Source organism: Zootoca vivipara, chromosome 2, assembly GCF_963506605.1.
Source record: "Zootoca vivipara chromosome 2, rZooViv1.1, whole genome shotgun sequence".
Taxonomy (NCBI): domain Eukaryota; kingdom Metazoa; phylum Chordata; class Lepidosauria; order Squamata; family Lacertidae; genus Zootoca; species Zootoca vivipara.
The window spans coordinates 25,543,563-25,560,132 of record NC_083277.1 but is presented as its reverse complement, the minus strand read 5'-3'; the positions used below and the strand labels follow the sequence as shown (position 1 = coordinate 25,560,132).

The 16,570-nt window shown below is 41.5% G+C and overlaps 1 protein-coding gene across 24 annotated transcripts in view; it reads left to right on the top strand.

The window, feature by feature from the left end:
* Window positions 1–13,665, top strand: part of MAGI1 (membrane associated guanylate kinase, WW and PDZ domain containing 1) — a 477,919-nt gene extending 464,254 nt beyond the window's left edge. For 18 of the 24 annotated variants that reach the window (XM_060271321.1, XM_060271308.1, XM_060271304.1 and 15 more), the window contains 5 exons: window positions 3,556–3,646; window positions 3,789–3,849; window positions 5,535–5,681; window positions 6,695–6,833; window positions 11,722–13,665. In XM_060271321.1, the coding sequence (XP_060127304.1) occupies window positions 3,556–3,646; window positions 3,789–3,849; window positions 5,535–5,681; window positions 6,695–6,833; window positions 11,722–12,482 (1,199 nt within the window). In that variant the 3' untranslated portion in view covers window positions 12,483–13,665. The other 6 variants (XM_060271324.1, XM_060271314.1, XM_060271317.1 and 3 more) reach the window with 2 other exon arrangements.
* Window positions 13,666–16,570: the final 2,905 nt, after the last annotated feature.

Genomic DNA, 16,570 nt, shown 5'->3' with positions numbered 1-16,570 from the left:
CCCTAGCTAACAAGACCAGTGGTTGGGGAAGATGGGAATTGTAGTCCAAAACATCTGGAGGGCCGAAGTTTGGGGATGCCTGATATAGGGAGTACATGGAGCAGGATCCAGCTCAGACACGAGAGAGGAAGCTTATATTTTTGATCCGGTGCAATTTGGTCCTTTGCAGTTTGGTGAACCTTCATTCATGACCACTGTTTCCTTTCCATCTACTTGCCTACTGACTACAATCCATATATTCAAGTCTCACCATTTCTCCTCCTTACTTCTTTTATTCTTTGTCATGCCCAGTTAACTTGACTCTAAGAAGCAGAATAAGTAAATTCTGAATCAGTACTTGGATTGTTACAGGGGTTTGACATCTTTCTGCTGGAAGCACAACATTGTATTGACTACAGTCCATTAGGAATGTGGCTGGAATAAACTGTACTCTTTCTACAACATACTCAGAATCATCTGGACAAGCAGTAGATGTGATTCTTCTGGTCCCTTACTACATTGAGAAGCCATGAATCACACACGCTCTTTCTGGAGAATCACTAATACCCCTTTCCCTTTTGTTTGCAGTCTTAAAATACCATCACTAAATCTAATGTACATCCTGCATGTTTTGAATCTGCTTTTGTCTTACGGGATGACTGTGCGTGCAACACGAGGATAGCTGGCTCTCATTCTTTGCCTTTCACTATGTGTAATCCGGAAGTTTTATGTGTTGCAAAGGAAGGTTAGGAAGCAAAAGGGATAAGCGCCTGTTGAAAAGAAGCTTTGTTTCTTCTCTTTAGATCACTCTAAAAGCTTTTCCGTAGTCACGAGAGTGCTTGCTTTTTCGCTTCAGAAGATAGAACCAGATTGAGGATTTGTAGTCTTACTGACAGAGCACAGGACAGAAAGTTACATTGTCATGAGTTAGTAGGATAGTATATTTATTCAGCAAGTTGCTTCATCATATCTCAAGGTACTGTTTAGTTAGATGTGTTCTTATTTTGGAGTGTGCTCACATATTCCAGATTCTCAGAGGCCCACAAAAGTTAACGTATGCCATTTATTTCAGAATAGGTACTACAGAGAAAAGTACCATAATTTGGGTGTCCCTTGATCTCAACAGGATAGTGTTGGTGGGAAGGAGAATCTGTCTGGTCATCTTTCTCCAATTCTGCTTTTATGAGCTGCAGAGTGATTAAACTGACTTCTACTTTTGTTGTAAACTGCCCGTGGAATTCTAAGGAAGGAAGGAAGGAAGGAAGGAAGGAAGGAAGGAAGGAAGGAAGGAAGGAAGGAAGGAAGGAAGGAATCTGTTATATTACTTCTTTTAAGTAAAGAGTTATATGCTCTAAGAAACATATTTAGACCCTTGAGTACAATTATCCCTGTCATGGATTCCAAGAAAAGACAGATAACATGGAGGAACTTGAAAGTAGCTCTGTGCCATATATTCTTAAATGTATGGTGTCATATTTGGGGGATGAAGCAAGGGCCTTTTAGAGTTCTTCCATGTTTTCTCTGAAATGATTTTGTTACTATTAGCTTTGTCTATGTGATGGGGGTCATCCCTGTTTTCAAAAGCCCCCATGAACAATTGCTGAAAGGGCAGCATTTTCACAGACTTGAAATCTCGGATTGCTTCTAAGATTTGAACTTTATAAATTTGATAGGTGGGGTATAAACATTTCAAATAAACTATATCTCCATAAACGTTGGACTTATTTACTATGTTTTGTTTATGCGCCCAAAGAGCCAAAAAAAGAATTGTTGCAAAAACATTCCATCACTAACATATAAAAAATACCTGCGAGTTTACTAAGGGCTGGTTGAGTCAATCATATAATTCACTTGATTTCTTTAGCTGATGACTGGCAGCTAGTGAATAGACTCATTAAAAAGCAGTGTGCTTGAGGTGCCATAAGATTCTGCATTTCTGATTTTCTCATATATTCATGCATGCCAGTGATGTTGCAGTCATGAAGTGAAGAACGATCCTGGCATTTCAGATCATGTACTCCGCAACAAGCTGCTTGAAGTAGTCTGCCGGCCTCTGTAAAAATTGGCTGAACCTCTTCCTCTTGCAAAGGCTTAGTCTTGTCTTAGTGCTCCTTCCTGTTTCTCAAGTTCTCCTCCTAGCTCAGCGCTGTTCTGGGAAAGAAAATCCTTCCCCCAAAGACCAGCAGAAGAACAGACATGCATGTCTCTATGCGTGTTTTTCTGCGTGGCTGCATCATGTCTGTATGAGCACTCACACGTGCAAAGACATTGGCCATGCCCTTGAAGGGTTGGCCAACAGCACCCCTGCTTTAGAACTGAAGAACAAAACACATTTTCTCATTTTTTACTATCATTGTTAATGGCATCCCTTGCCTTTACTATGACTTAATCAGTTTGGCTACAGTCACCTGTGTGATTTTATCAAAGACATCATAATAATACATCACACAAGATGATGTCAAGGACAAAATCACATAGGTCACCAAAGCCAATTGGATTAAGTGACTGTGGACTATTATTTTTTATAGTTTATTTATTTGAATACACACTTCCCTAAAATATACCATAAGGGAGCAAGGACAGGGAGGGCAAAGAAAAAAAAGAAGTATCTGAAGAAGTGTGCATGCACATGAAAGCTCATACCAATGACAAACTTAGTTGGTCTCTAGGGTGCTACTGGAAGGATTTTTTTTATATTTTGTTTCAAAAAAAGAGAGAAGAAGGGCAGTGATGCTGAGAAAAGGCTGCCAAACAGTACCGAAACAGTGTGAATGTTCAGCAAAGTATTTTTTCAACAACTTGGCTGTGTGCATGTGAATGCTGCTTTTGAAAGTGAATGTTGAAATTAGGGAGTGTTTGTCTCGACCCTTCATAGAATCAGCTTTTTTTGTTTTTGAAAAACAGCTCTTGAATATTATTGAAGTGTAACAAATCCCTTTTACCAGCTGTATCATCAAGTCAAAAGAAAGCTAAACATGCTGATATTGCTCAGTGTTTCTGTTTAAATCGGGAGTCAAATGGTGAGAGTGAGTCAAAAAGTGACAAAGAAATGTCTTTGGATATTCCAGAATGACAGCCTCCCCACGCTACCCTTGTGCTTGCAACCATGAGGTCTAAAACGTCTTGTGAGACAAATTGAATATTAAAGATATCGGGATCACAAAGCATAAAGATCACAAGATCACAAAGCATAAAAAGCCCTAAACAACAAGGATAAAACCCCAGACATACAACTAAAATTGAAGTTGTATGCAATTATGTGTTCACTGCCATGATGGAAGAAGGGGAAATTCCACTATTATTTCCATACATACACTAGTCCCCTCCCACCATACTAAAATATTAAGGCTTCGTAGGCAGTGTGGTGTTAAATAAATACTCAGTGGCCAACCACTTATATAATTCACTGCCTGTCATTGGGTTATGTGAGCTGGTACAAATCTTTGTTGGGCAGCATGTTGTTTAAAAATGTTTCTGATAAACTTTGAATGGGTTACTTTGGCCAAGGGAAAGCTGTGTGTGAATCGTTATCACGAGAATAGCCTGCCTTACAAAGGGCATTGTTTTATTTTGCAGAATCCTCCAATGCAACCTTACTGACCAATGCAGAAAAAATTGCTACAATTACAACCACACATACTCCTCAACAAATGCCGCAGGAGACCAGGTCAGCCTAATGTTAATTTCTGAAAGTGTGTTGATCTTCTCTTTCCCCTTTTACTTCCCGTGCATCTTCCTAACCATAACACTGACACTGTTCTCTCTCCCTCTCTGCTCCCCACCTCCGCATTCCTTATCCATTTGAACAGGAACAACACAAAACCAAAGCAAGAGTCCCAGTTCGATTTCAAACCACCCACAGCCTCACAGGTAAGGTGCCCTTACCCAACTTGCTTCATTTATGCTGTCCAGCATTTTAGCTGATTGGTTGCCCCTTGCATGCCTGCAGGAAATCTGTATTGTGGAGGCCCTGCCTCAGGAGTGGGGAACCAGTGGCCCTCTAGAAGTTGTTCGACTCCAGCTCCCGTCACAGCTGGAGGGTCAGTGAGAGTTGTACAGCAGCAACGTCCAAAAGTCCACACTCCTTCCTCATCTCTGCCCTACGTCCTTCCTCCGTCTAGCTTGTCTGAAAAATATACCAATTAATGTACTCAAGTACACTAATGGTGTACGTGTTTGTAGCAGACAAAGCGAGGAGGGTGGTGAATCTGGTGTGTTTGCAAGATTGCTTCAGTTTCACCATGGTGATAAGTTGTGTTCCAAGCCCTACATTTAGAAGCTAAAAACTCAGCGTTGTAAAAGATCCCTAAAAGTAGCTCCCCGACCATCCCTTCCATAGGTGGTTTTGTGCCTGTTTCATTGACTGCTATGGCCTCACATATCTGTTACCTCTTCTGCTGACAATTGCCATAGAAACTGCTGCAATTCTTCCCTGTTGAGTGCTAGTTTACGATATGGAAAGGATAAAGGCGGAAGACATTTTTGTATCTTTGCTAGCTATGTATTCCTCGATATATAAAACAATAATAATTAGAAAACAGGATATATGATGTACCAGCAGTATGCCTAAGGATCACATAGGAGACTTCCTAGCAATTAACTCCTAAGTACAATGGTACCTTGGTTTACGAACTTAATCCATTCCGGAAGTCCGTTCTTAAACCAAAGCGTTCTTAAACCAAGGCGTGCTTTCCCATAGCAGCGGGGGACTCAATTTACAAATGGAACACGCTCAACATGTTCTGTTTCCAAGGCAAAGTTCACAAACCAAAACACCTACTTCCGGGTTTGCAGCGTTCTTAATCCAAGTTGTTCATAAACTAAGCTCTAATCTGAAGAAGTGTGCATGCACACGAAAGCTCATATCAATAACAAACTTAGTTGGTCTCTAAGGTGCTACTGAAGGGTTTTGGTTTTTTTTAATAAACAAAGCTGTTCTTAAGCCAAGGTACCACTGTAATGACTATGTAAAGGTAAAGGGTAAAGGTCCATTAGGTCCAGTTGTGACCGACTCTGGGGTTGCAGCGCTCATCTCGCGTTATTGGCTGAGGGAGCCGGCGTACAGCTTCCAGGTCATGTGGCCAGCATGACAAAGCCACTTCTGGCGAACCAGAGCAGCGCACGGAAATGCCGTTTACCTTCCCGCTGTAGCAGTACCTATTTATCTACTTGCACTTTGATGTGCTTTCGAACTGCTAGGTTGGCAGGAGCGGGGACCGAGCAACAGGAGCTCACCCCGTCACTGGGATTTGAACCGCTGACCTTCTGATCGGCAAGCCCTAGGCTCTGTGGTTTAACCCACAGTGCCACCCACGTCCCATAATAATGACTATTTAGTTAACTTCAATTCTGTATACAGAATGAAATTAAAAAAGAAAGGTCACTGTCGTTTGCTCTTAATTTGGGATCCTAAATTGTGTCGTTAAGAGCAGATAGATTTCTTCTGAAAAAAAGCCTGATTTGATGCACTTTTTCGCATTAACTTTAAAATAATGATAATTATTGTAATCTCTTTCGAATTGGATGCAAACTGCTTCTTATTACTTCCCTTCTAGCCGGACCAGGATTTTTACACAGTTGAGCTTGAAAGAGGAGCGAAAGGGTTTGGCTTTAGCCTACGAGGGGGCCGAGAATATAACATGGATCTCTATGTGCTGCGGTTAGCGGAGGACGGTCCTGCTGAGAGATGCGGGAAAATGAGGGTATGTCTGTAAAAAGAAAACATTTCCCATGAGCTCCCCTTTTCACTAGATCTAAGAAAAGTCTGTTGAGAACCAGAATCTCTGCCCCCAGCTCCCTGCTTTTTCTCTTGCTCTGCTTGGGGGAGGCGTGGGCATGGGGAAAGAGGATGGTCTCTAGGTACAGTGATCTTTAGGGCCCTGAGATAAGCTTCATGTGTTGCCCGTTATAGAATGGACAGTGCAGGAATGCTGTGTCATACAATTCTCTGCAAAACTATCATATGTTTGAGCAGTACTAGTAATGACAGTGAAAGCAGTGCTTTTGGTTTCTGTCCCCTCAACCTTCTGGGGCAGGTTTGGGGAGGGTGCAGGGCGCACATGGGAGGAAAAGAGGGAAATAGTTAGGTTGTGCAAGCAGTTGTATTCAGTTGTGCTAAGGAAATAAACAATTATCTGACCTTTAGAAGACAGCCCTGTATAGGGAAGTTTTTAATGTTTGATGTTTTACTGCAGGCATGTCCAACAGGTAGATCGTGATCTACTGGTAGATCACTGGATATCTGTGGTAGATCACTGGCTCTCCCCAAAGCAGCTCAGCAGCTTTGGCTCCCCTAAAAAAGCTCTACATCTTTGCCCTGAACCCCCCAAAACAGGGCTTTCCTTCCTAAAAAAAACACTCAACTTTAACCCGAACCCGCCAGAACATGGATGGCTTTCCTTCCTAAAAAAAAGCTCAACAACCTCAACCTGAACCCCCCAAAAGGGGGTAGATCACTGCCAGTTTTTAACTCTGTGAGTAGATCACAGTCTCTTGGAAGTTGGCCACCCCTGTTTTACTGTGTTGGGTGTTTTGATTTGTTGGAAACTGCCCAGAGTGGCTGGGGCAACCCAGTCAGATGGGTGACATATAAATAAATCAAAATCATCATCATCATTATAAATAATTGTGCTAACAGAACAAGGGCATTGGACATTGCCCAAATTCATGTTCTTCCAACATTTTTCTTTAATCATGGATTATTTTGTTATGGCAGATCGGTGATGAAATCCTGGAGATCAATGGAGAAACCACAAAAAACATGAAGCACGCCCGAGCCATAGAACTAATTAAAAATGGTGGCCGCAAAGTTCGCCTGTTTCTCAAACGTGGAGATGGCTCTGTACCAGAATATGGTGGGTCAAACTATGAAAACATTCCTTTTCTTCCTCCTGGCATCACACCATGAATGATATGTCTCAAGATCTGAAGCGGGGATTCTTTTCTGTCCCCCATCCCTCTCTCTTTCTCTTTTTTTCCACCAGTGTCTTACCAACCTTGGCAACAAGTGGCTTAATTGCCTCACTTGTGCTGAATTTTCTCTACACATTTTCATCCTTTGCTTGCTACTATGGACTTTTGTGGGGGCACAGTGTACAGGCAAGATCATCTTCACAGCAGTATTTTTTTGGTGATCAGAGAGGGGGTAAAAAAACCCAGAGAGACAAAAACAAAAAACCCTACTATCCTGTCCGACCAAACAAGGAATGTTTATTGAACTGTGCCAAACTCTTTCTCAGCGGATGAATTGTTTCTCTCGTCTTCTGATCAGTGCAGAAATGGGAATCCTGTATTATACTTCTGAAGCTGTAGCCTTTGTTTGGCTTTTGTCCTTGGCTGTTGTCTGTAACCGTAGGCATGAATTCCAAGATGGTGTCTGGGCTCTTACTGTCCCCTTATATTTATGTAAATATTTATAAATTTATTTTCTAAAAGTATGCAATACAATATATATATATAAATAAATATAAATATAAATATGCACACACACTTGGACCCCGCTCCTGCCACCTCCCTTAATGTTTGTTCGTTCACAACTGTGTAAGCTATGAACAAATTCAATTTGCCATTCTCAGTGTTTTGTCATGTCCGGTGAGATCACATACAATTTTCTTGCCAAGGGTTTAAAAACAAATAAAATAAGGTCAATTTTAAATGACCCTCTTTTCCCACCACTGTATTTGAGTTCCCTAGGTAGAGGTTTGGGGTGGCTTAATATTGTATATAATGTTACGCTGTCTTATTTATTTGAGATAATTATTTGAAGGTGTGCCCTGGATTGTGGGGGTTTTCCCAGCTATATAACAGGTTTCCAGCCAGTTATGAGTTATAAGCACATAAATGAACAGAGATGTCCTTTATGCTTCCCCATATTTGGGATAATAATATATCAATAAATTATATTCCTTCTATCCCAGTGTGGGAAATTACAATGGTCCCAACCAGTCTCCCTTTATTGTCCTTCTTTTTCTCTCTCCACAAACTGAATGGAGGAGGGGTTGGTTGGTTAGCACAAGGCCACATGTGGATGGGAGTGTTTCACAGTTTAAGGGTCACAAGCTGGACTTTTTAGAGTAAATTCACACCAAGTTGAACTGATCTTGTGAATGGTTGAGCGTGTGTCCAGATGTCAATCCAGCGTGTCCTGAAAAGTTGAACTTGAGGTGTGAGGAGTTACAATCTAGGCCAGCCCTCCTCAGCCTTGTGCCGTCCCAGATATAGACTAGAACTTCCTTCAGCCCTGACGGTTGGTCTGGCTGATGGGCTGTGGCTGGAGGACACATGGAGGGCACCAGGAAGGCTGATGTAGGCCCGTAGATCTAGGCCCAAGCTGGTCTGGAAACACAATCACCTCAAAAAGTCAAGCTAACATGTTGACATTAACATGGTTTAAAAAACAACTGCTTGTGAGAGTCTTCCCTAAAGGCAACACATAAATGAGTTTTTCCCACTGTTCTGTCAGAGGCAGCCAAGCACTGCTTTGGCGTGAAGTAGCAATGCCGCGAGTGCAGGGATGGGATTTTTTTTCCTTACACACAGAGAGAGAATGTCAGAGGAAGCTGTAAGCCTGCTTTCGGACACATTGGAGTGCTTTCCCCCAAGCTGGGCTGGTGTTGTTATCTCCACTAAACACCCACACTCCAATTGCTAATTATTTGTTTAAAAAAGGAACAGGGCAAATGTATCAAACATAGGCCCATCGTCTGTTTTTATTTATGACACACTCTCAAGACCGTGCACTCAATTGCCCGCAAAATTACACTGGGCCCGAATAGCCTGGCCGATTCCACTCTATAAATTTAAATCCATTTGTAGTACTTAATGAATCGAAGCTCTTTTGTGTTTGCAATTCTCTTATACAAGCCACTCTGTTAGCCATCTTTCAGCAGGACTAAAGTTGTGTAATGTTCTTTCTTACTCTGTCTTTTCCTATGCTTTTTTGTCTGTAAAGTATTGTATCATATGTTAAGCATCGTAAATATATCCTGGGTTGTTTCTTTTACTTTGGGGGGGAAAAATTGCTTCACATCTTCAAGAACGTCTGTTGCACCGAGAATGAAAAATCCCAACACCAGGGCATGGGGTGGGGCGGCTTCTTTTATTTTCTTTGTCTTTTGGCTGCACGTAACAAATGTTAATCACGTAACCAATTCCATTTCTGAGCAAGGGGCTTCTCTGCTGCTGCTGCTGCTGCTGCCGCTGCCGTTATGTGCTTGCAACATTCGGGGGGCTTAAGGCTTCTACAGTTTGCTGCAGTCGCTAACAAATTGCTTCGAAAAAATAATATGTTAGGTTCCGATATTTTTCTGACTTGATTGGAACGTGCTTCTCTAACGAGGCTGTATATTTTTGTAATGAGTTTTGTACTTATTTTTAACGTTGTGATCTTTCGTGGGCTTCTTTTTGTCATTGAATGTTAACTGGTTTTCCTCTAACACTCTGTCTCACTTTCCAATTATGTCTCTTTCTCCTCCGTCTTTCTCTCTTCTTCCTCTTCCTCTTCTTCTTCTCTCTCTCTCTCTCAGAATGGATGCTTTAGTTGTCTGGGTTACCTAATCACCTTTTTTAAATGTTTAATTATAATATGTCGCTTTAACAACTGCTATCTCTGCAGCCTTATATCTGGGTGATCCGGACTTGGAAAAAAAATAAACTTTTCTTTATTCTAAGATAAAAACAAATGAAGATTTTTTTTCTTTCCTCTTTATTATAGGGTATCTAAACATTCTACTTTTCTCTTTCTCTTTCTCCTACTTTTCTTGGTGCCGGGCTCTTCCTTCCTCAGCGATGATACCTCCTAATATCGCTGCATGTATGAGAAATGACAAGCTCGGGGAGTCTTGCTTCTACCTTATGGGCCATAATCAAACTACGGTTTGTAGCTAAAATCAATACTAGGTGTTTCTGTGCTGTGGCCTAATTCTCTCACATTGCTTTCCACTTTGCTATACTTCTGTATATACGGCAATTCATTCTGAGCAACCTGCTGTTCCTTGAATTACTGTAAGTACACTGAGCAACATGGTCTCCTACAATGGACCACAAGATACCAAACTAAGTTGGCATCAATAGAAGAGAAGAATGTGGTTCTCCATTTTTATTTTTATTTTGAAAGCCAGCTGATACGATGAAACTTGAACATGGTTTCCACCTAGAAATCATCAAAATAATGGCCTGCACAAAACCAAAACTAAGCTGGTTGATCAAGAAAAGAGCTCACATCTCAGAAGTTTATTTAATATTCAGGAGGAGAGAAAGAAGAGTCTTGGACTCTAAAGCATTTGGTCATTTTAGTTTTCCTAAAACACCTGTTGGGCACATGTTGAGTATCTTGATATAAAATCCTTAAAATTGTCTTATAGAAGACACCTCTCAAAGCAACCTAGCTGCAATAGTTTGTCATTTTTATAATAAACAGTTCACAACCATCCATTGCAAATGATGTATCAAATTTTAATATTCACTCTAGCACCAATTCTTTGCTTTTCATATTGCCATTACAATGTCATTGAGCTTACATCATGTACGTTTGTCGCAAAGGAGATTTTAATATTCCTAAGAACTCCATTCTGCACATCTAAACAGCTTTCCATTGCTTTAATAAGATGAGATCCTGTCCTCCTTCATTCCCCTTCCACCTTGCTGCCTCTCATTGTGTGTGTTTAAGTTGAGTCATTGTGGCAAAACCAAAATTGTTCCCACCACTCTTCCATGATATATTGAAACTAACTGGAGTTAAGCTGTATGCCTACTGTTTCCAAGAATAGGAACGCAAGGGTCATAGTATAAACCCTATGCCATTGAAATCTCTATCTCCAAGGCACATCACTCAACAAGATGTTTGTACACTTAAAAGAAAACCTTATGAATAAAACACCAGCTTTCCAAGAAGAACATTTCCTCCCTGCCTCCCAATTTTTCCTTTTAAAAACACACACACACTCCTTTTCTTTGACAGACATTTAACACAGGGAGGTGGCAAAAATGAAAGGGAAAGGATATGGAGATATTAATTGGATATAAGATTATTAATTCTAAAGGAATTTGGGTGGGGAAGGGCCATAACTCAGTTGTGAGACGCATCCTTGGCATGTAAAACCTTGCAGAAAACCCAGCATCTCCAAGTAGAGAAGGAAATACAGTGGTACCTCTGGTTATGAACTTAATTCGTTCCAGGGGTCCGTTCTTAACCTGAAACCGTTCTTAACCTGAGGTACCACTTTAGCTAATGGGGCCTCCCGCTGCTGCCGTGCTGCTGGCGCGCGATTTCTGTTATCATCCTGAGGTAATGTTCTTAACCCGAGGTACTATTTCTAGGTTAGCGGAGTCTATAACCTAAGGTGTTTGTAACCCAAGGTACCACTGTATAGGGCAAACAAAGACTTCTGTCTGAAACCTTGGGTAGGTAATACTGAGATAGATGGACCAATGGTCCGACTTGACATAATACGTAAACATATTCTCATTTGAACCTGAGAATGTTTAAAATTCCCCCACTCCTGATGTAGAGGAGACCAGAATCTGGCCTAAGATGGCCGCAGCCAGGACAAATGGCAGTGCTAATCTCCAGCCCTCAGCCTTTGTGGTTACTCTGAAATTAACGAACGCTTCAGTTAGTCTCCTACTGACTGCTTAACAGTTGTTTGTTTTTGTCACTAATGAAGCCTGAGGAATGAATGACTGGTGTCAGACTCTTTAATACAAAGGTGCCGGTACCAAACATGTTTGTTGTCTTTTTTCCAGACCCCAGCAGTGACAGGAACGGTCCAGCCCCAGGTTCACAAAATGTATCGGAAGTGAAAAACATGCCACCTGAGAGACGACAACACTCATCATTGGAGCCCAGTTATCCACCAGATCTTCACAAATCATCACAACATGGAGACAAGCGGATATATGTTAAGGACCCAAAAGGCAGCAGAGAGTTTGGCAGACAATCTAATGAGCACCACACATGGAACGGAACTTCTAAAAACAGCAATAGCATAGCAGGCAGGAAAAAAGACAGGTCCCCGGAAGGCAGGAGAGACCGGCAACCAGAGAGGATGGTGGTGATCAATGGACAAAAACGGAAATCTCCCGAGAAGAGGAGGGAAGGGACCAGGAGTGCTGACAACACTTTGGAGAGAAGGGAAAGACATGAGAAGAGGAGAGACTTTTCTCCAGAGAGACGAAGGGAGAGGTCACCAGCCCGCAGGAGGGATGGCTCACCAAGCAGAAGGAGGCGGTCGCTCGAAAGGCTTATGGATCAACGAAGGTCACCTGACAGGAAGAGGGAGAGCTCCCCCCCTGAAAGGAGGGCGAAGTCAACTGACAGGAGAAGGGAGAGGACCCCAGAACGGAGGAGAGAAAGGTCTCCTGACAAAAGGAATAGAGATGATAGAGTGGGTTTCAGGGAGAAGGAAGAGCGTGCTCTGAAATACGACACTAATAAAAATAACAGGCACCCCCCTGAACAAAGACGGCGACCCTATAAGGAATGCAGTACTGACCTCAGTATCTAGTGAGTTTTGCAAGCTCAAGATACAACTGCGGCCTTTCCAGCATTCAGAGTTCCCAAGAGTGCGGAGGTAGCAAGCTGGGAATCGATTTTAGTTCCCCACATCCAATGCCTTCAACAGCAACAGTGCAAATGAAATCTAAATCATGAGAGTTTGTGCAAGTCTTGTGGCTGGTTTATGGCAACATTAAAGTATTTTCCAATGTATTCATTAAAAAAAAAAATGTCGCCAAATGTTCGTCTTGAAGGATTATAAAGTTGTGTTCTTCCATAATCAGTAACCATAATGAGCATAAAACCTTTCATTGATAACTTTTTGTTTCATTGTTGTCCCTGTCCTAGTTATTTGGAGGGCGAGCCAACAACGGTTAAGGGTTTTATGACCAACCCCACTCATTGCGATTCACTGCAGTGACATTATGTAGGATTTCCTAAAAGATGGGTTGGAGGAAGAGTGTTCTTATGAAGAGTAGGTTTATAATTAATAACCGAGAACTACTGTGGTAGGAGGGTGTTCCCCCCCCCTTTACATATAAAGAACGTATTGCTAAAATTAAGAACTATTTGAAGAGACTACTATTAGGATGAAGGATATTTATACAAATCCACACAGCACAAGATGTTAAAAGGAATTTATAGTGTGTTCCATGAACAATATGTACTTTTGGGTCTCCTTTAAAAGGAAGCAAGGTGGCCAAGGACTGGGAGCCATCGTGTCACACATGGGATCAACCATCTTTTTCTTTTCCTTTTCCCCATCTGGACACTGAATATTTCACAAAGGCAGCACCACTGTGAGTCTTCTTTGACTGGGCTGATGAAACTGGAGTCTGGACGATATCATTTGTCTACTCTGAAGGGAAGTTTATATTTGTTTTGGTTCCTGAGTCAAGATGCATTTTGAGGAACAACGCTCCTTTCACAGACTGGGTTTTAATGCCTTCAGTTCAGGCTATATGTTTTTATTACTATTATTGCCAAATGGAGCTGCCTCTCTATTATTCTGTTTTTTGTTTTGTTTTGTTTTTCCGATTTGCTGGTCCACACTTACTTGAGACAAAATAAGTGCATTTGTAAAGGAAATGCGATGTGTCAAGGACTGTTTGGCTTTGGGGTTTCAACACCAAGTATATGCTGTACTTCTGGACTGTAAAGAATGGGGAGAAACCAATACAAGGTTCTTCTTTTTTTTAATGGCAAGTTTGTGTGGTAAGTCTGCTGTAGTACTGATATGAGATATTAATGGATTACTGCCTAGCTGAGCCAAAATGTTTGCCATTACCATTGGACCACTAAAGGTTTAAAGACTGCTGCTTTTTTTTTTACAGTGCATTGATGTGTACACATGTATACTGTTTCACCATCTTTTACACACACACACACACACACACACACACACGAGTAAGGATTACAAGTCTATCACTGTTGTTGCCATGGTACTGTAAAGAAAAAGGAAAAAAGAGATGGCCAATCATTGTGTGTACAGAGTTTAAATTGTAATTAATAGAGCCTGTTGAAAACAAAACAAAAAAACTGTTGCCTTTTTTCTTATATAAAAGAGACTTTATGACAAAATTTAGCTGTGGGGAATGTGCTAAGTGTTTATATTTCTGGAAAAAATGGAACAAATTGATTCATGAGGATATATTTTAATGTAAACTGAATCAGGTATGTAAAGCTGTTTTAAACAGGAGACTGTATAAGTAACTGAAGCTTTTGTTGGTTTGAATATCATATCTTTCCTCATGGTTGGGGGTGGGGTGGGGGCTGCCTGTTTGACCCTTAGGCACTTGTGTGCGGTCTGTGTTCTTCGGTCCTCATTTCTTGCAGTGTGCTATAGTCATAATGCTCTCTTCTGTGTCGATGAAAAGCAGTACGTGGGCCAATCTTTTTGTAAAACACTATGCATATATAAATACTACATTGTTCATAGCTTTATTTGACTTAATCGGGTTTATACATGACATTAGTTATAAGTAGATGTGGACTTTACCCAGTATAAAATTCTTTCCTTGGGATAAAACACAATGTATATGATGTAGCTACTAAGAAGGAAAGAGTCTGTGAATGCTATTTTTATTATCAAATAAAGATTTCCATACAAAGTAAACATACGGCTGTAGTGGTAAGATGAAGAAAGTCTGCGGTACGACTCGCCTAGGTTTGCCCTGCTCTCCTTATATAGTACTTGACAAAAGAAGGATGCAAGATTCCCTTAGTAGGTAAAGGTAAAGGGACCCCTGACCATTAGGTCCAGTTGTGACCGAATCTGGGGTTGCGGCGCTCATCTTGTGTTTTTGGCCAAGGGAGCCGGCGTACAGCTTCCGGGTCATGTGGCCAGCACGACTAAGCCGCTTCTGGCGAACCAGAGCAACACACGGAAACACCGTTTACCTTCCCGCTGTAGCGATACCTATTTATCTACTTGCACTTTGACATGCTTTTGAACTGCTAGGTTGGCAGGAGCTGGGACCAAACAACGGTTGGCTGAACCAGTGGAAGACCAGCAGAGTGTGCAGTTGTGTTCCCAAATCACATCAAACAATAGCTTTAATAGCCATTGGAGAAAAATAAGGGCCATAGGTTAACAGCAAGAGTTTCCAGGGTCCTTCCTGGCTCCAGGGCTGTCTGACAACTTGGAGAACTGCTGCCAGAAGTCAATTCTGAGCTAAATGGACCAATGGCCTTGCTCAGTGAAAGGCAGCTTTCTAGGTTTCCCCTTGTATGCATTATCCTTTCTTGGGTTTATGTTTCAGTGACTTTCTGACTAAGGTCCCTTATCAGCAGGGCAACGTCTCAGTTGATCTTGGATCCATCCAGTATATGATGGAGTTCTATTGCTGGAGCGAAGGCGTCTAAGCAGTGCAACCTGCCTGGCGAAGGACCACATCTAAGACCCTTTGGAGAAAAAGCATGGCATGAGTGAAATAATGAATTCGACCACGCATTTAAATATATTGGGTTGGCTGTAGGGGCCAAAGCAGTAATTGTGTGACAGTTTTCTTACGATTATATGAGCTAAACTAATAAAAATGTCAAAGACTCATTCAATTGCTGATGGATATTAAGAGTGGGTCCAAGTGATTATTCCTTTTCTTTCACATGGGGGAAGGAAGATAAATGAAGGCCTGATGGACACATGCACCCTGTAAGACTGAATCTAGTCATCCACTTCTCCCATAGAGGTAGCTTCTTCTTTCTCCACACAGCTCTAATTTTATAACATTCAAAATTTAAAAGTGGTTTTCATCCAATATGTCAGAGCTGCTGTTAGTGGGGGTCAATAAAATAAAGTTGAAATACTAGGTATGTCGAGGTAATTATTCTGTGTGTGAGTGCATTAAAAATATTACAGGCTGACAGCATTGCTTGATGCTATTTTTTCAGTCCTCAGGTTTTGCACAACTGGGGGCACAATTTGCTAGGAATATATTCTGAACAGCCTTGATGAAATATGTTAAGAGTGCTATAGGCCTGGGAAATACGTTCTTTTCTACATCTTTCAATTCACCTCAGAAGAATGTTGTGCAGGCCTCAGTCAGGGACTTTACTCACACCCAAACTTTTTAAGTGAACACGTCTCTCAAGATCCCTATAAACTTATATTTGTTGCCCAACATTAAGATGCTGAAATCATGACATTTCCAATAAAGAATGATTCTTCACAACATGTGAGACTAATAAAAAGAAGGGAGGCTAAGTGCTTTGCATTAAGAAGGCCCCAGGTTCAATCCCTGGCATCTTCAGTTAGAAAGATCAGGTGGACCTCTGCCTCTGGAGAGCTGCTACCAGTCAAAGTAAACAATACTCGACTACATGGGCAAAATGTCTGGGCTGGCATAAGGATATTCCTAGGTTCCCAACCAGCATCTTTAATTGTGGTTGGAAAGGAGCTCAAAGCTGGCAGAGGAACGGAGTGACCACCAGAACAAAAAAAATCACCAGTTGCACTCAGAGTTTCATTTGCTTGATTGGCATAAGGATATTCCTAGGTTCCCAACCAGCATCTTTAATTGTGGTTGGAAAAGAGCTCAAAGCTGGCAGAGGAACGGGGCGACCACCAGAACAAAATAATAATAATCACCAGTTCCA